The following is a 19540-nucleotide window of genomic DNA, read 5'->3' as shown; positions in this document are numbered from 1 at the left end:
GCAGGGGGTAACACTTATACACAAAAAAACGAAGAATAGTGTAATCAGGAGGTCAGTGAAACAATTTTTCGAAAGGAGAAATATGTTGAAGAACATGTGTGTGCATTCGGTTAAGTTTAGCATATTCTAACCCATTTGAAGAACTTTAATTTTGCAACCAAGTAGATTTTCAATTTGAGTATTAAAATGAATGAAAACAGAGGCAACAACAGATTTATTTGTGATAGGAAAAATCCATGTCAACTTGGTGTAATCATCTAAAAAAATGTACAAAGTATCGAAAACCATTAGATGTTACTAAAGCAGGCCCCCAAATGTCTGAAAATACAAGATCCAGAGGTTGTTTGCTGCAGTGTGAGGACCTTTTAAAAGGAAGTTTGTGAGATTTGCCAAGTTGACACGAAGAGCAAATGCTACTGTTTTGAGGTTGACTGTGAAACGAGAGATGATGACGAGAAACAATGCTTCGAACCATCTTTGGTGTGGGATTTCCAAGGCGACTGTGCCAAACAAATAAAGGTACCTATTCCCCAATGTAGGGGTGTCAAACCCAAGACCGACCCGACTAAACCGACCGTTTATAGACCGGCTAGGCCAGGCCTAGCCCGTTTATTAAACGTTTCAGGCTTGAGCCCGGCCCGTTTACAAACAGTCAGTTTGGGTTTTGCTGCTAGGCCCTTCGGGCGCCCGCCCAAGACCGATTGAATGAGACACAACCGAGACCGGCCTATTGTGCACTGACCTATTTGTAAAGTAATAATATATTAATAATCTAGCATTATTATATTCATACTGGATATTTATATTAAATAATTTATGATAGATATGTCCTCTTCTCCTGCTTCTAACATATTTGGATTAATTAATGGTGCATGCGTTGGGATTAATTAATGGTGAATGCGTTTTCTTAATGTTATATTAAAATGAAATGGTTGGTCTGTATACTCCTGATTTCTTGTCATATTTTTTGGCTTGCATGATCAGAATTAAGTGGGCTAGAATATAAGAGCACATTTTAAAGAGACCCGTTTAAAAACCAGTTAAAGCCCGTTTAACATTAAACATGTCTGCAGCCTGGTTAAGGCCCTACTAAAGCCCGATTAAGGCTTAATTTTAGTAGCCCGATTATAACCCTAGGCTGACTGACCGAATATAAAGTGTACCATGCCCTCACTAATTAAGCCTGATTAGTTAAATGGGCGGACACGATACAGCCCTTGAAATTCTTCAAGCGCGATTAGGCCTGATTGAGACTGGACCAGCCCGATCGGTTGACACCCCTAAGCCAATGTGAGCTGATTTGGATGAAGAAGAAGAGGAAGCAGGTAGAAGTTGATAGAGCCCATTATACATTCGACCTTGTAGAAGGATCTTCTTTGTGATGGAATCCTTGATGAAGAAATAATTGGAATGGAGTTCACAAAATACATCATTGTCTCTAGTCAATTGATATACAAGCAATAAATTTTTGGAAATAAGAGGAACATGAAGCATATCATCGAGTGCTAAAGGAGTTTGAGTAGTAGGAAGAAGAGCAGAACCGGTGTGATGAATAGACAAACCAACTCAGTTACATGTTATTACCAACATGTAACTGAGCTGTACCATGACAAGCAACTTGAAGCTCAAGATTTGCTAGATCAGAAGTGATGTGATGTGTTGCAGCAGAGTCTGGATACCATCCTTGATCAGCAGCATAAAAGGGATTGTTAGGTTGAACAAGAAGACCCTACAGTGAAGAGGATGAACCAGTGCCTTGGCTTTCATAGTGATGCCAGCAGCTAGAGGCAGAATGATTTACTTTCCCATAGATTTGACAAGTTATCCTAGGTTGCTCTGGGGCATTTGAATTGAAATGAGGAGGGCGACAACCCGAACCCTGATATGTTCCACCTTTGTTGAAGGATCGACGTCGGCCTCGACCACGATAAAGTTTGGTTAGATCGATAATCAGAACCCCGAGAGAAAACGCCTCTATTGAAAGAATTTGAACTATCGGAATTTGGATGATCTTTGTTGGATGTGCGAGTGTGAGACAGATTTGCAGACAATGGTGCACTCTCAATTTGGGGAATATTAACTTCTGTAATCCGCAATTTCATACTGTACAGATAACCATATAGGTCATCGAGAAGAATTGGATCATCTCGAGTGGAGATTGCTGTAACCAGTGATTCATAATCAGGACCCAATCCTCCAAGAACGTATAGAACAAGATCATCGGAAGAAATTGGCTGACCTGCACCTGCTAGATTGTCAGCAAGAGTCTTAATCTTCTGTAAGTACTCTTCCATAGAAAGGTTTTTCTTTTTGATTGTCTGAAGTTGGAGATGAAGTTGCATAAAACAAGCCTTGGATTGGGAGGAAAATTGCCGCTCAAGGGTTTGCCCTTTGAGGAAGATAAGCCAACAACATGAACCAGAATGGCCTCAGAGAGAAAAGACAAAAGCCAACTTAAGATAAGGTGATCTTGCTTGATCCAGGAGGCATATGAAGGGTTTGTCGCCTCTGGACATGGAAAAGAGCCATCTACATAGCCAAGATGATCGTGACCTCACAATAATGGCAGAAATTGTGACTTCCATAGTAGATAATTGTGCCAATCAAGTTTAACTGACAGGAAATGCTGAAAATTTGATGGAGAAGGGGTGAAAGAAAAAGGTGTTGAAGGTGAAGATGGTTGCCCAGACATGGCGTCTGATACCATGTTGAAGACTGTAATTCTAAGTTTAAAACTCCAGTCCGATTTCATTAGTTGAGATGAATTATATACAAGAAGAGAGAGGGATCGACACTCTCCTATGTTTCAAGATGTTGACCTCTAACTGTTAACCACCTAACTAATCACATAACTAACACATATTTTAGGTTTTAAGTTGACATTGAGTTTGAATCCTAAATTGGTTTCTTGTGGCTTTCATTTTCAATTTCGTTTCTTTTTTTTTTTTTTTTTGGGTGTCTTTGTGCCGTGGTTGATCTTTCTCTTGTGTTTTTCTGCTTTCAACTAGGGATTTGGTCAAAGGATTCTTACTAATCATACTTTTTTGTGAAATTGGAGTCCTTTAACCCAACTTCTCTTTTACCCTGTACGTGAAGGATAGCTAGAACTAAGCCACATTAGTGGAAGCCACCAAAAGAAGTCTTTTCTTTCACTAAAAGGTGTCCAATTTTGATCTTTAGGTCCCTGAAATAGATGGAATACATAGACACATAATAGTTACACCTATTAACTCTCTCATGGCTACTTCTATCAGAAATCATTATCGAGAAACCATTATACTTGCTTCTTATCTAACCAGACCACATAGCATTATTACCATCCTTATGGTGGTTTCAACTGTGGACATGATGAGCTTGGAGTTATCTGAGGTTGGGATCATAATTTGGACAATTTAGACCACAATTGCATCTTTTTATCTTACTAGCACCTGGGGAATGCTGATGTCATTGAGGTGGGAAACAGTAGGATCTTGGTTTATTAGGACGTGCATCCGTATGATCATTCCCTATCAGTGCAAAGTGAAGGCTTTGTATATTGAAGTGTTTCTTTTCAGTTCTTGAGTTTATAAAATGACATTGTAGATATAAATTTTTATCACCTCTTGTGTTTCCATCTTGTTATAATCCTTGTCTGACCACTTAGGACATTTCAGATGTCCTTTTTCTTTCCCTTGTAGTTATTGAACATGAGATTGCATATTTGCATCTCTTCAGTTAGAGGTATGTAACTATGAGAAATAACTTTTATTTGATGAGAACTCATTTTTTTTCTTTTAATGCTTTCATAACTTCAACTTGGTACAAAATTGACAGGAGAAGATATTAGTGATAGAGATCAAGAACACTGCTAAGACTGGCAATGAGGTGAGTTAATCTGTTCGTGGACCACAAACTTGATACAGCATCAGTCCAATCAATCATTGTTCATCTTTTGCCTAAAGAGTGACAATTTAGAAAATTGTTCGTGCTGAATCACTTCCTATTGATCTACTTCAACTCGAATTATCTGCATCCAAAGACTTAAAATGCTCAATGGAGGATTTAAAATCAGACAAACATTAAATTTTGAACAATTATCTACTTTCTATTTGGATGGAGTTAAAAGAATTTATGTTGTATCAGTTGATCAATCTAACCAGTTGGTTGTAATTAATTACAAATTTTTCTCTTGGGCAATTACGGCCCCCTCCCCTATACTATGTATGGCCTTATTACGTATATACACGTGTTTTCAGAAATTACACCCCTTCCCCTAAGACTGACGGTGTCAGTCTAGTATTAGTTTTGAAATGTAAAAGACCATTTTACCCTTAAACAAAACATCCTAAACCAATATGGATCATAGTCATCTAGCTCATAATGACTATCTGCTTCATTACCATGGCCACTCTCTTAAACCCTGTCACAATATCAGAAAATTCAGCATCAATTTCACTCTCATTTAAGTCACCATGGTCATCAGAATGATACACAACGTCCTCATCACTAGCATCTGAATCATCAACTGATATAATGTCACACATGTCACTTTAATTTCCTCCCTTGCTTATTGCACCCTTACCAGTATCTCTAGCTTCCTTATTTGCTTCACCCTTACCAGGCTTGCTAGCTCCCTTGTTTCAACACTGTTGGTGAACTGCCCTGAGAGTTGTCACTTGCACAGGCAGTTGATTGAAACCTACTCCTAGCAGTTGCATTATGTGAATTACCCTCAGAATGTCCTAGCAGTTACACCATCAGTTCCTCCACTAGCCCTTCCAGTAGACATAGTCCTAGCCCTTGCATTGGGTACATTGTTTGCATTTCCAGTGGCACTTGAATTGCCGATAGCCCTTGAAGATGTTGTATTCCCGCTAGCCTTTCTATCAGCAAAAGCATTACTACGAGCCATACACTAAAACCACCTCTTCTGACTGTGTGCTTTGCCATATTGGTTCCCATTGACTGGCCTCCATAATTACCACCATCCATTGCTGAACAATCATCATATGCAGTGTTGTCTCTGGTAACAACTTCTTTGGAGTGTAAATTGATGGTATATTTAGAAGCTTCCTCATCAGTCCATTGAAGATTAGACATAGTCACTCTTATTAAATCTATATGTGAATTCGAAAAAAAAACAATCCATACATAGAGTTATCATCTTCCAAAACTACCTCTTCATTGTTTGGGAGTGTAGATTTCAGTTTGAAAGTAATTGAATGGCCTGTTGGGACATGATCAATTATTGTGTTGTAGACTTCACATAATATCCAAATAGTTGTACCTATCTAAGTCTACAATCTTCTGTGCATATCTATCCCGCCAATTAAACTCAACTTTACATCTCAAGTCCATTGCTATACAAGTGACAACGAACAAATGATTGGATGCATTACAAATATAGATGATACAAAATCAAACTTAGAATACATCATACATTTTCTGGTGGCCATTAAACGCAATGTCTTGTATGTTAGCATACTGAAATCATGCAGAAGATTGTTACTTATTGTTTTTGAGTCTCTGCAAATTGTTTCAAGGTGTATTTTGTTACTTACTGAAGCCCCAAGCCAATAACTACATGTATTGATTCTTTAGCTTAGAGAAGATTGTTTGCTTGAATTGCTTCAATTGAAATCCAGAATCTATGCAGCATGTAAAGGATGCTCAATGGGACTAAATTAAAAGAATTTCATCTAATTCCACTAGCAGTGATGCAATAATCCATGTTTTATATAGAAGAATACCATTTGTAGGGACTGAGAAAAAAAAAATAAAAAATAAAAAATTTCCATCCCTACAAACACCACTCCGTCAATGGGTTGCTGTCTTTGTAGGTCCATTCTGATTTCTAGTCTCAGCAATGCAGATTTAGTAAGAGGTCTACCTTGAAACAGCTCAGTTTTGACTACCATGGCTTGAGTACTTTGACAGCTCGGAATGTAAGTTGATAATAGATTTTAGTAGTGTTTCACTTTGTCAATGAAGGAAAGTTTTTTGGAGTCACTGAAGAGTTTGTATCAGTCACACATGACTCTGGGTCTGTTGTACTCAAAGTTCATTCACTGGAATGTGAAACCCAGTTATAGTCAAGAATTCCTAAAAATCTAATTTAGATCCACCACCCCACAAAGGAAGTAGGGAGAAGGAAGAAGAGTTGGAAATCCCCTAATTTATATGCTCTGTTCATCCTAATTTTTATCCTTTAAAACCCTAAAAAAGTGATTCATGCCACCCCCACAAAGGAAATAGGAAGAAGGAAGAAGAGGTGGAGACCCCCACAAAGGAAATAGGCTGAAGGAAGAAGAGGTGGAAATCCCCTAATTTATATGCTCTGTTCATCCTAATTTATATCTCTTGAAAGCCTTAAAAAGTGATTCATACCACCCCCACAAAGGAAATAGGAAGAAGGAAGAAGAGGTGGAGATCCCCTAATTTATATGCTATGTTCATCCTAATTTATGTCCCTTAAAACCATAAAAAAGTGATTTATACCAAAGAACACAAAAAAAAAAAAGGAGATACTTGCCGTTGAAGCCAATAGTTGTTCAGTTGTAGCTTCAACCGAAGCTTTGGTGCCTTGATAGAGTGGAGAAGTTTGCTGGCGCAAGGACTTCACAAAGTGTGGAGCTTCGTCGAGGCTGCGGTGCTCTCTACTATTCTCTGTTGTGTGGTGTTTGATGTTGCTCTCTGATCTTCTCAACTTCGTTGGAATCGTTCCAAGTTAGCTGAAGCAGGTTGAAAAGAATGAAGCAAGTTGAACGAAATTCAGCTCTTTTTAGTTGTTTTCGAATGGAAGGGTATATACGTAAGTTGATGTGCATATAGGCATTTTTGGTACTAGAATGTATGATATTAGGTGACGTCACCAACTAACAGTCCCAATTTCACGGAGACTAATGGATTGGACCAAATTGTAAGAATCTTAGAAAATACAAGGGAGGGGCGTAATTTTCCCTTGTTTTATTGTTTGGAGAGCTATGACGAATTCAACCCCTAGAGTTCCTTGGTGTAAGATGGTTTGATTTAACTTCAATATTCCTAGACATTGTTTTATTGTTTGGAGAGCTATTACCAATTCACTTCCTACTCAGGAGTTTCTCCTTCAGAGAAATTTGTTTATTCGTATTTGTTCCCTTTGTTGGAACTCCTTGGAAAGTGTTGACCACATTTTTCTTTTCCTGTCATTTTTCCAAATATGTTTGGAAAGACATTCTTATAAAGTGTTGGTCCTATCCTAGAGTGATTATTTTGTCATAGAATAGAGTGGATCTTGAAAAAAAAAATGAATGGAAAATCTCCTTGTGACATCATTGATAAGTTGGCTTTTGGTGCTGCAATTTATCATGTTTGGTGGAAAAGGAATAAAAGAAGATGGTCTTTCCATCATTTTTTGAGCTCAGAAACTTAAGAAATAGGCATCTTGGCTATTCTTGGGATCTTCCTCTCGTTTTCCCCTGGCTTTTGATTTATCATCCTTTTGATTTTGTTTCTTCCCCGTCAGGGTTTTTGGGTGTATCAACCTTTTGATTTTGTTTCTTCTCCCCTGGTTTTTTATGTATCCTCCTCTTTGTTGGTTGCTACTTCCCCTCCCCATGTTTGTTGTATCTCTATTTAATGCTTGTTTTGTTTCTTTAGTCTAGGGTCTGCCCCTTGGCTAGCCATCTTGGCAGATGTGTTGTATATACAAATAAGACATTTGAGGGTCCTATTTTAGTAGAGTATCTCTAAACTTGGATTTCATTCACATAACAAAATCCATTATTGGAGTGGAGTGACATCTATTTGTCACTGGATTGTCCACAATTAGTTTCAATGGATGTGCTCATAATACAGAAACCACTTGTGCAAGTTTCCAGCAGGCTTAATTTGGATCACTAACATTTCTGTTTAACAATCGACTAAAAAAAGTGTCTACAAAGAAATTTTCGATGGATGAGCTCATAATACAGAAACCACTTGTATGTTTAACAGAAAACTGTGATCATCCTTACTAGTGTTTCATCCATAATTGCAAGGTCTTAGCACCCATTTGGCCATCTTTGCTGACATGGGATTCAAATTGTAATTGATTGAGACTGACCCTAAACCCAATTCCGAGTTTCTAAACCTCGGCAGCATTACATTGCTGCTAATTGAAGGGATTGGATATTATTGCTGTTAAAATTGATGGATGATTTATATCTTAGATGGTTCAAAACTAAGGACCGAATTATTGTCGTATCGTGCAATATTAGGAATGGTGATTCTAAACTCAAGCGTGGATATACATATATTTGTTTATTGAACTGGATCATCTGAGAATACTTCTTTTTTTTTTTTTTCTGATGATTCAGTTCTCAGTTGTATAATGAACAAGATTTTGAATATTGCAATTCATGCCCAGACTTGGGAGGTCCTTATTCTTCATGTTAGGTATTATGGGTTTTGAAGTTCTATTGGTTGACGTTGGCAAGTTAGATATCAGTGCATAGGCTCATGGTATTTACTTGTGAATAAAAGGTATGCTCAATAAGAACCACTTCTTATAGTTTCCAAAGTGTTAAAAAAATATGCTTTTGAAGTGTTTCAGAAATTGTTTTTCTGTCCAATCAGTTGATGAGATTCGTTGTTTATGTCATTTTGATGCACTAAGATGGTGACAGGACAAAATCCTACATGGTTCAATCTTCTTCCTGCCATTGTTTCCATATAGGAGACCATCATTGTCAATGATAAATTCACAAACTTCTTCCCGGTGCTCGGTTATGATGGCAGGATAAATGTCTTCCACCACAATACACAGATAGAACCTGCATCTCTATCTGGAACCCAACTTCGGAAGGCCAACCACCGTGATGGAGAGCTTTAAGAAGGTCAAGCGCGCACTACGGATTGGCACCGCTGCTTTTCTGCCTGTGTGACTGCAACAGTTGGCTCCTCTGCTATCTCTCTGTTCAATCGTTAGAATGGTAGCAATATTTTACAGCTTCATTCAAAAGCATTCGCTGAAGTGGTGGTGGGAGAGTGATGTTTTGCCTCTTTCTTAAGCGGCTCTTGGTCATTCAGTTCACCAAACCTGAACCCTTCCACCAAGAAGACAATTGGAGATGCCAGTGTGATCACGTAGCTACCAGTCACAATGGGAAAGTGATGGAGGTTACGGACGGGAGTGGAGAAGTGATGGTGGGAGAATTTGTGTTCTGGTGGTTGTTCTATTTTCTCTTTACTCATATTGATCACAATATATACCCACTCGCATCGAACCATGTTCCAATTTTGCCATTTGCTTTACTTCAAAAATTATGATAATGCCTTATAATTTGTATCAAAGTTCAAATTAGGCCATAATTGATGACTCAAACCACATTCCAATTTTATCATCTACATTAGCCAAACAAGACAACCAGAACTTATATGGTAACGCTAAAAAAAAAAAGTTTCTGTAACTAAGAAGAAACAAGAACTTGTATGGTTCGTACTTAACAGAAACATTTTTTGTTGTGAAAACAATAATTACATAAAATGCCACCTACACCATTCTCCATCATTCTTATTACGATTATTGATCTTCTTAAGGAAATGACCATCTATCTCTTCACTATCCTTCAACAATAGGGTGCAAGTGGGAACATCAAATACTATCTAGTCATTCCTCCCCTCAATATAAATGGCTTCTTAAGGCAAATTCTGTACTTACTATATGTTCAATCTAAGTCATGGGTTTGAGTTTTGAGAGGGGCTAGGATTTCAAAAAGATCTTGTTTCTCAACTTAGATAGTGGTCAACTCAAAGCCACCAACTCTTAGATAAAACCATGATAGACTAAATGATAGTTAAGGCTAAAAGAGTTTTCCAAACCATGGATACCATTTTCTGTAACCAGCAATTTCTTATCTAATTAGATAAGATGGTGTTCAGGTTTAGGTTGGATTTCATATTTTAATCTCAAATTCAGAAAGATTTCTGAATTTGCAATCTGCAAGTGTTTTCAAAAACCAACACTGAACAAATACAAAACCAGAAGGATGAAATTAATTACCCTCTCCAGAAACAACAACATCCCATATCATTTAACTCCAAAAGGATAACAAAGCAGCAAAGCTTCATCTTTTGAACACACAAATTTTATATGTGAAGGATGAAATTACACTTTTCTAGAAACTACCCAACTTGCTCTATCTAATTATGACCATTTTCTCAAATGCTTGAGAGTTGAGAGAAAAGAATAGAGAAAAAGGAAATCAGAGAAGGAAATTGGTTGCCCTGCCTTGCAATATTTCACCTTTCTATCCTTCAAACCTGAATAAATCTCTGCGGTTCAATTGAAATACCAAAAACCCATCTCGTTTCCCTCCTTAAAAAAATCCATCTTGCTTTCTTGCTCCATAAATCCATCATAATTGGTACCGTTGACGTCCGTACCTGAAAAGCCTAAAATCGAGCTCGAATTCTTTGGAGTAAGGCTTTGCTTGATTTCAATTCTTTCCTTCGCCCCTTTCTGGTTCCTGAAGTTTCTTCTTCCAGTTGAGAGAGAGAGAGAGAGAGAGAGAGAAGATAAGAAGAAGAGGAGGAAGAAGAAGCAGAAGAAGGTACCTGAGATTTCCTTCTCCTAAACGTCAAATGATGGGATGTCACAAGAGGCTAGGGTTTTGTGTGATTGAAGAAGATGAAGATCATTCAACGATTGTAGGGCAAGTTTATGTTTTAAATGGAAAATACCACTTATGCCCCTCGTCTCTTAAAAGCACCCATTGTTTGTCCTCCTTTTGCTCATAATCGATTCTGAGAATAAAAAGCTTGCTTTTCATGCTCCAGAAAAATGACTCCAAAGCCTTAAAAGTGCTTGGTTCATTTCAAAAAATTAAGAAACTGAACCGGTTTACCATACAGTTTTTACCCCATTTCTGTTCCAAAAAAATGAAAAAACAACAGAATCCATTTTTTAGAACGTTACAGTACAGAGCCCCCGAAAAAAAAAAAAAAAAAAAAGTGGGTTACAACTTTGACACTAACAGATGTGTTGATTAGCCTGACCCTTCAACAAAGAACTTTATAGGCTTAGGTTGTCTAACAAATCAAACTGCAGGATGCTTAGCCTTCACATTTTGCTGCTGTGAAATAAACTCATTGAACTGCTTAGCTTTCTGCCTCATACTCAAAATCATCTCCTCAGTAATGTCATATATCTGCTTTGGTAAGTTAACCTCCAAATTGTCAAACCACTCTCCTAGTGTCATCTTCTCCAACCCCTTTCCATCATCAACCTTTACAGAATTCTCTTTAACTACAGCTGTACTCACCGGATCCGTACCAGTATTCTTCTGTGAATTTGATCCATCCAGCTGAGCCCCATCAACAGGTATCGACACATGGGCTGAAGTCTCTTCTTCAGAAGCCTTGGTCCTTTCAGGCACCACTCCTGCATGCTTCTCTTCTACATGAACCACAGTCTCTAGTTCTCCACAACTCTCTCGACCTAAATTTTTACTTGCAGAAATCTTTGGAAGCCCTGAAACAGAAACAGAAACAGAAACTGAAGCTTCGTCATGCTGTGAAGATCTAGTCCTTCTTAGAGTCGCTCCCCGTCTTGACTTCTGTTCAACAGGAGCTGCGTTTTCTTGTTCTCTGAAGCTATCTTGAATTGTGTTGGGGCTTTTAGTAATGTCATGAACCTCAGAAATAGATTCTCCAGGTTTAATCTTTGATGCCCTCGTCCTCTTTGAAGCCCCTCGCCAAGTCAAATTCTCTTCAACATCGATCACATTCTCTGATTCTCTGCTGCTTTCCTTACAAGTATCCTCTAAATTTGATCCACCCAGCGTAGCATCAGCAACATGAATTGATACAGGGGCTGAAGTTTCATTCTCTGAGGCCTTGGTCCTTTTAAGTGCCATTCTTCCCCCCTGCTTCCTTCCTACATGAGCCTCGTTCCCTGGTTCTCTACAACTCTCTTGGCGTAAACCTGAAATTTTAGGAATTTTTAAAACCTCTGAAACAGAAACTGGAGGTTCATCATCATCAACATCCTTAGAAGATCTAGTCCTTTTCAGCACTCTCAGACTTGGTTTCTGTTCAACAACTGGAGCTGAATCCTCTGGCTCTTTGCAGCCCTCTTGATCCAAATTGGAACTCTCAGTAATCTTATGAACCTCAGAAACAGACCCAGCAGGTTCATTCTCCAAAGCCCCTTGTCCAGTCCAATTCTCACCAACAGTGACTACATTCTCCTGTTCTCTATTGTTTTCTGGTCCTAAATTAGAATTTTCATGTATCTCAATCCTCCTCCCTGCAGCTCCTCGACCTCGACCTCGACCGCGACCCCGCCCCTTCGCCTTTGGTAAAGGAGGCAAGATGTTTGCTACCCCACGATCTTCTACTTCTAAATTCGATTTAACAGGAGCAATTCGAACTTCAGAGCCATTTGCTAGAGGATCCTCCTTGGGAACCTTCTTTGAAGCCACTCCTCGCTTGGGATTTCTCCTCACTTGAATCTCTGCATTCTCTGCACCTACCCCATTTACATCTTCCACAGAAGCTCCTCTTCGACCCCTTTTGGAACCATTGTCAACCTTGACTTCCTCTCCAATCTTCACCCTAATAGATGTGCACTCCCCAATCCTGATCATGTCCCCGTCCCTCAGATCGTAAGTTAACAAAGCTTGCAAATTAACTTCGTTCAGAAAAGTACCGTTTGAGCTCTCGAGGTCCGAAACCATCCATTTTGCTTCTGTGAACTCGATCAACAGGTGCTTCGATGAAATTCCTGCGTCTTTGATGCAGTAGGTGTTGCCTTTGACGACTCTACCGATTCGAACCACAGATCTATCTTTGCAATCTAGGGTTTCCCCCTCTCGAGGACCCTTCTCTAGTATCAATTTTAAGGTATGTCCTTCCATGTTGACGAGGTTAAAAGTTGAAATGGAACCCTAGAAAGCAGAATTGAAGGATCCTGGAGGAGACGAGATGAAAGTATGTAGGGATTTGGAGACATTCCTCGGGAAGGTTTGTGGTTTCGAGCTCGCAGCCTCTAGAGAAGGAAAGAAAATTCACAAATCAAAAATGAGAAAAGGCGGGAAAAGGCATTGTTGATATTTTCTTGTTAGAATTACAAGATTGCCTAGTCTCAGTTTACCAAATTACACTTTACCAAATTACTTGCACCCCCTTAAAAAAAACAAAAAACAAAAAATTTGACCATTTGAAAAGAAAAATACCAAAGTACTCTTTAGTTTTACCTAAAAGGCGGCTTGACGCCATCATGGCCCCTACACCTAGACACAGTGGGTAGGGACGAAATGACCATCCCATCCATCTTAGTGTTTCCATTGTCCCTAAGTTGGGAAGAAACCGTCTGAAATTCGAATCTCGTACAATTCTGTACGATGCCACCCCAGGCGGTCGACACGTGTAATATTCCATATTCACGGCTCAGATTAATCTATCATTACACAATCTTAAACCAGTGAAAAAACCGTCTTGAATCAAACCATTGGAGAACAAACTGGAACAAACCGGGTCGGTTCATCTTTTTGAAATAAAAGCTGAAATATTTTCCCTATATCCTCTTTCGACTCTCTCTCGATCTCGACTTTCCCTCTCGGTTCTCTGTAACCAAAAGCTCGGACCTGCTCTTTCCCTCGACTCTCCCTGCTGTCTTGACTCTCCCTCTGTTCGTTGCTCGACTCCTCTCTCTCTTGGTTCGGCGCTTGACTTCACTATCGACTCGCTCTCTCTTTGTTACAAAGCTCTGTGCAAAGGTATGTTACACCAACGTTTTCTCTGCACCAACGTATTCTTTTGTTAATGTCATGTTTTCTTTTTTATCTTAACAGCTTACCTTGTTGAACAAATTGTTGATTAAATCTCTATCATTCTATATATCTCTCTCTCAAAAGGCATCAATATGTCTAGATCTGTGATTTAGGGTTTTGAGAACAGGAATGCTGATTTAGGGTTATTTTCATTGGCTGATTTGAGCTTACTTATCTTTAAAATTCCAAATTCATATTTGTGTTTGCTTGTTGTCTCTCTCAAAACCTAAGAGATTTGGGGTTATTTTCCTTGGTTGATTTGAGTTTCTTTTCAAAAAATATTCAATTCCATTATTTTTTATTTGCTTGCTGACTCTGTCAAAACCTAAGAGATTTGTTGTCACTATCCTTGTATTCGAGTTAGAGTATTTAAAATTTTTTTTAATTCCACTCTTGCTCTTGCTTTGTTAAATTCTGTTGAAGTACTGTTACTTTAATGTTTTTTGTTTGTTTTGTCTAGTATGAAGAATGTTAGCATGAATGATGTGAGTGAACCGACTTTTAGGATGTTATTCAATTCAGAACATGATGCATATGATTATTACAACAGTTATGGATGGGCAATGGGGTTTAGAGTTAGGAAGCACTTTCGGAGTAAGAGCAAGAAAGACAAGATGACCATAACATCTAGGGGATTTGTCTATTCAAAAGCTGGTTATCGGTTGAGTGACAAGCGAGACATCAATACTGTTAACCCTCGAGCTGAGATAAGAACAAATTGTCAGGAACGAATGAACATATGTTTGGTTGATGATGGAAAATACAAATGCTCTGACTTTGTGAGGGAACATAATCATAAGCTTCATGTTACATCAACAGTTCATATGATGCGTTCACAGAGGAATATGTTAGACATACATAGGCAGGAAATTGATTTGGCAGATGACTCAGGGATCAGGCCTAGATCCACAGTTGAGTTGATGGATAGGCAGGCTGGTCGGATCGAAAACCTGAGTTGTTTGACCCAAGATGTTAGGAACTATCTCCGCACTAAAAGACAGTGTGCCTTGACATATGGTGAAGCAGGTAGTCTGATGAAGTAATTTGTTAACCAAACTATGAACAACCCATCTTTCACATACTCGTTTCAACTGGACAGTGAAGAATAAATAACTAACATATTTTGGACTGATCCAAAGATGATCATTGACTATGCACAATTTAGAGATGTAGTCAGCTTTGACACTACATTTCGCACCAACAAAGAGTGTAGGTCGTTTGGGTTGTTTGCTGGATTCAATCATCATAGAATGTGCACTCACTTTTATATGATGAGACAGTGGAATCTTTCGAATGGCTGTTTGAGGTATTCACTGAAACACATGGTGGAAAGAAACCTATAACTATATTTATGGACCAAGACAAAGCTGTAGCTAGAGTATTAAAAGAAATGTGGCTCAGACATGGCATGGATTGTGTACTTGGTACTCAATGCAGAATAGCATTACACATTTGGGTCTTATGATGAAAGATGGCTCCAAGTTTCATATAGCTTTAAAGAAATGCATATACCAATACGATGTGGAAGATGAATTCGAGACAACGTGGTATAATTTGTTGAATGAGTATGATATCAAGGATAATGCATGGTTGCAGCGCATTTATGGTCTTAAAAGTCAATGGGCGAAGTGCTATATGAAAAACTCATTCACAATAGGCATTCAAAGTACACAGCTCAGTGAGAGTCTGAACAGTGACTTAAAGGACTATTTGAAGTCAACTTTGGATGTTGTGCAATTTTTTAAACATTTTGAGAGAGTTCTTAACCAGAAGCGTGGTAATGAATTAAAAGCTGAATTTAATGCACGAAACAAGATGCCACGACTTGCAAATTCAATGTCAATTGTACAGAAACAAGTTGGGGAACTCTACACTCCTGTAATTTTTCAATTATTTCAAGAGGAATATAATTGGATAAATGTTTGCACCATCATAGGCCAAACTGATGGAATGCCCTTCTTAAATTTTCGGCTTGGGATTTTTGAAGCAAACTATGAGTATAAAGTATGTTGTAACCCACTTCAAGGAATTGTAGCATGTAGTTGCATGAAATTTGAGGCAAATGGTATTCTGTGTTGCCATTGTTTGAAAGTTTTTGATGTGTTAGATATAAAGCGTATTCCTGAACACTATATTTTGAAGAGATGGACACGGGGAGCAAGAACTATGGTGGTCAATGACAGTAGAGGGAAAGAAGTTGAACAAGATGTCAACTTGGATTGTACGCAACGGTATAAGCGTATTTGTCCTGAACTTATTCAAATAGCATCAGAAGCTTCAAATACAATTGAGGGATACAATTTGGTGAAACATGTTGCGAATGAATTAAGGTTGAAGCTTGGTAATATTAGAATCAACACAATTGATTGCCCTAATATGCCAATATTGCCTGATTTCTCCGATGATGTATACAATGGATTACATTTGAAGCATAAAGAGAAAAGTACAAGAGGTGGTAGACGGTTAAAGAGTTGGGTTGAAAAACAAGGAAAAAAAAAAAAAAAGTGGAGGGCCAAGTAACAGTCAATGATTACAAGAACAATAACCAACACATGCACCAACTCCTACAAAACTGATGGATAATACATATTCCAGTTATATGTCACTTATGGTGAGTAGATTTGGTTTGTTATGTTGTTTGTTGTATTTTTTTATTTTCTTAGTCAATCTAGATTGTCTAATATTCAATGTCACTTGCAGGATTCTATTCCCACATATCATCTCAAGCATCTGTAGCTCATCAATCACTGGATGAAGATTATATTTAGATTCAACTAATGAGGACTATTGTTTTTTTGCTATTAAACACATCCAGTTAATGTCATGGCTTATTTTTGTGATATTAAAACACAAAGTTTTATTGGATCTTTATTTTTGTGCTTGCCAATACATTCAGGATTCTAATTATTTCTATTGATTTTTAGTCTCTACTGTACTAACAATCTTTTTTTATAGGTAAGGAGTCTTTAGCTCAAAATGGTAGAGCACCTGGGTTAATGCCCAGGTTATGGTGGTTTGAATCCACCAAGACTTCGAAAGTGAACGAATGTGTTTTACCTTATTGTTGTCATGTGCTTCTGCTAGTTTATCATTATCTGAGATTTGGCCTCATGTGTTTTAGTTCTCACTAACCATGATGTCATGTGCTTGCATCATACTTTATATCATGAGTACTATATAATTGCTGTGTATAAAACTCCATACAACAACATCATACTTTGATGTCATGTGCTTGCATGTTTGTATTGGAAACTCCACTCATAAGATTGACATGTTCGTAAGAGATACATCATACAGCAACATATGGAGTTAGCCATGTACAATCTTAACAACATTATGGAGTTAACAATGATTAGGCATATTCTCTTTGCAGATTGGATTAGGTATATTCTCTCTGGAAGCCGACTGGTTAGGTTCTTTAGCCGAATAATATCGGGAATTCTCTCTAGAATGACACATTGTTTGGATTAGCCATGTACAATCATAGTTTAATTAGCTATATTCATAGCTGTTTCAACAGTTATAGCAAGTTAGTTTTGCTCTCAGTTAGTTTAATCAACAATAGTGATAAAGTGTGATTTGTTTTGATATAGAGTTTATGGACAGATACTAGGATACAACTAGTCTTAATGAGGTCCAAACCTTATAAAGGCCAGTTGAGTTTCTGGTAAAGGTTTGGTGTCCATTTGTAGGATAGACTCTGTACTTTCTTGTAAAGAATGTCCGACCTGTTCAGCCAAGTTCCAATCTATATAATTATGATAGAAATTGGTTATGGCACTTTACCTTGATTAAATTGTCCATTACTCAATGAGTATGTTTCATCCAAATTCAACATAAATCTTTGTAGAGAAAATTCCTGCAAAATGCTCTGAAATAGTTGGGACAAGGCTTCGTTGAGTTGGGTCATTGAGCCAATTTTTAGAAATGGAGCGGAATCAAGTTCAAAAATAAATTTAAGTAATACAGGGTAGTTCTAAAGGAATACAATATGTATCTCATTGGTAATGTATCTCAATATTGAGGTAGGACTTGTAAGGCAGATAGAAGAGCTGAAGAGATTGGCTTCATTGGTAATGTATTTCAATATTGAAGTAAATGCAAGCTTTGCTTGAAGCTATAGATTAAAAAATTTTCCTTCTTAATAATATAAAGTAACTTAACAGATGCTGAAGTTCAACCCTAAGAATGTTGATTTCGAAATAATATTCAGTGTAATTTGTTTCCTTATGGAACAATTGCTTTGGTAGATGCTTCAGATTTCTCTCCTTTAGCCTCAGGCCCTCACTTCATCATGTCAAGACTAGTGGGTTACTTCATGAAGGCTAGTTTCTATACCAACCAGCCCATACAGAGACTAACCCACCAATGCCCAGTGTGACCACATGGTTGCATAATGGCCCTTACCTCATCCTTTATTTTTCATTTTCAAATCTGCTAACCAGCATGGCAAACCATTTGAGCTCCATCAAGAATCAATACCTACAGGCCACAGTGTATTTACTTAAGAAGCTCATCTAGCAGAGCATGTCTGTGCTTGAGAAGCCGTTTAGAAGATTTTTTCAGCTGTGGCTCTAGACCATTGCTGCCAATATTGTTGGGTCTGAACTTTGCACAAAAGCCAAACAAAACTGAAAAAGTGAAAACAACAGAACTTCCTTGACTTGCCTTATTCTAATGACTCAATTTCAGTTATGGTTCAAAGTAAGGAATGTGAGTCATCCAGCTTGTATTCTATTTATGAATCCAGTTTTGAGGATGGAAGTGGAGCAATGGATAATTATGCAAATGACTTGTATTTGGAATCTTCGGCTAAAAAATCTCTGTCCAGTTTGAATAGTGACCATGAAATGGACGAGACATCTCTTGAGGTTTGTACTGCTGCTTCAAGTTCAGTTAGAGAAAAGTCAGATGGAGCAAATCATGCTGGTTTTGAAATTTCGCCAATCCTCAGCATCCATCTTTCTTATCTCACTTCTTGGGAGTTTTTAGCCTATATAGAAGATGGTAAACCCCTGAAATCGATGGTAAATGCTAAGGCTCTTCTGCTTCTTAATTCAGAATGTCCTAAGATTAATCCATTTTAAAACTCACTCAACAAACGTTGAAGCTGCAGATCTTTCATTTCAAAATAATTCACAAGGGGAATCACCAAATCTGCCATAAAATTAATCGAAAGATTCATAATTTACATTACCACCAATTTCCCCAATTTCCCACAATCTGACATTGTTTCCTATTTGGGATGGATTAAATAAAGAAGACATGCTAATAACATGATATTCAGAATTAGGTAGCTTCAGTTTCCAAAAAAGAAGTGTACAACTTGGACAAAGTGGACTTTTCCCAAAGAGTTGGAGTTTCATGTCACCCTCAAGTCCAAACTCAAGAAATTAGAGTGAAAAAAGATCTTGGTAACAATAGTACATATGTGGCAAGCTCCCTGAAAGGATTTGTATAAGTTGTAATCCATCAGATGGCATAGACCAATGAAACATAATGAAATATACAAAAACATGCTTCCATAAGCTTACTAGTGAAACTTGATGAACATAAAAATGACAAAAAAAAACCCATTGACAACATTGTACACCGCCAGTTGCCTAGGGAGAGTAAAGTGCCAGAACCAGTCTCACCAAAAAGGATTCCATCCAAACATTCTCAAATCCAGAACTGGACCTTAAAAATGCAATTTCATCAATATAAACTATTAAAAAAAATCTCAACTCTTGGTAAACCAGCAGAAGCATATGATGGCAGTAAGG

At 37.9% G+C, this 19540-nt stretch overlaps 2 protein-coding genes and 1 long non-coding RNA gene across 5 annotated transcripts; 2 read left to right on the top strand and 1 right to left on the bottom strand.

The window, feature by feature from the left end:
* Positions 1-1370: 1370 nt before the first annotated feature.
* LOC122087741 lies at positions 1371-9309 on the top strand. 2 transcript variants are annotated; one of them, XR_006142822.1, is made up of 3 exons: positions 1371-2278; positions 3654-3720; positions 3814-9309. It is a non-coding gene; the product is annotated as an uncharacterized LOC122087741 (long non-coding RNA). The 2 variants fall into 2 exon arrangements; XR_006142821.1 differs by having other exon boundaries at positions 1371-3720.
* A 1475-nt stretch (positions 9310-10784) lies between these two features.
* Positions 10785-13081, bottom strand: LOC122059647. Of its 2 annotated transcripts, XM_042622582.1 has the most exons (2): positions 12653-12835; positions 10785-12582 (listed from the first exon to the last, which is right to left on the bottom strand). In XM_042622582.1, the coding sequence occupies exons 1-2, from the start codon at positions 12682-12684 to the stop codon at positions 11040-11042; spliced, it is 1575 nt and encodes a 524-aa protein (XP_042478516.1). In that variant the 5' UTR covers positions 12685-12835; the 3' UTR covers positions 10785-11039. The 2 variants fall into 2 exon arrangements, with proteins under 2 accessions (XP_042478516.1, XP_042478506.1); XM_042622572.1 differs by having other exon boundaries at positions 10785-13081.
* Positions 13082-15206: 2125 nt separating this feature from the next.
* On the top strand, positions 15207-18862 carry LOC122065539 (protein FAR1-RELATED SEQUENCE 5-like). Its single transcript, XM_042629353.1, has 2 exons — positions 15207-16237; positions 18526-18862. The coding sequence occupies exons 1-2, from the start codon at positions 15207-15209 to the stop codon at positions 18860-18862; spliced, it is 1368 nt and encodes a 455-aa protein (XP_042485287.1).
* Positions 18863-19540: the final 678 nt, after the last annotated feature.

Source organism: Macadamia integrifolia, chromosome 2, assembly GCF_013358625.1.
Source record: "Macadamia integrifolia cultivar HAES 741 chromosome 2, SCU_Mint_v3, whole genome shotgun sequence".
NCBI classification, from domain to species: domain Eukaryota; kingdom Viridiplantae; phylum Streptophyta; class Magnoliopsida; order Proteales; family Proteaceae; genus Macadamia; species Macadamia integrifolia.
This window is presented reverse-complemented; position numbering and strand designations above follow the sequence as displayed.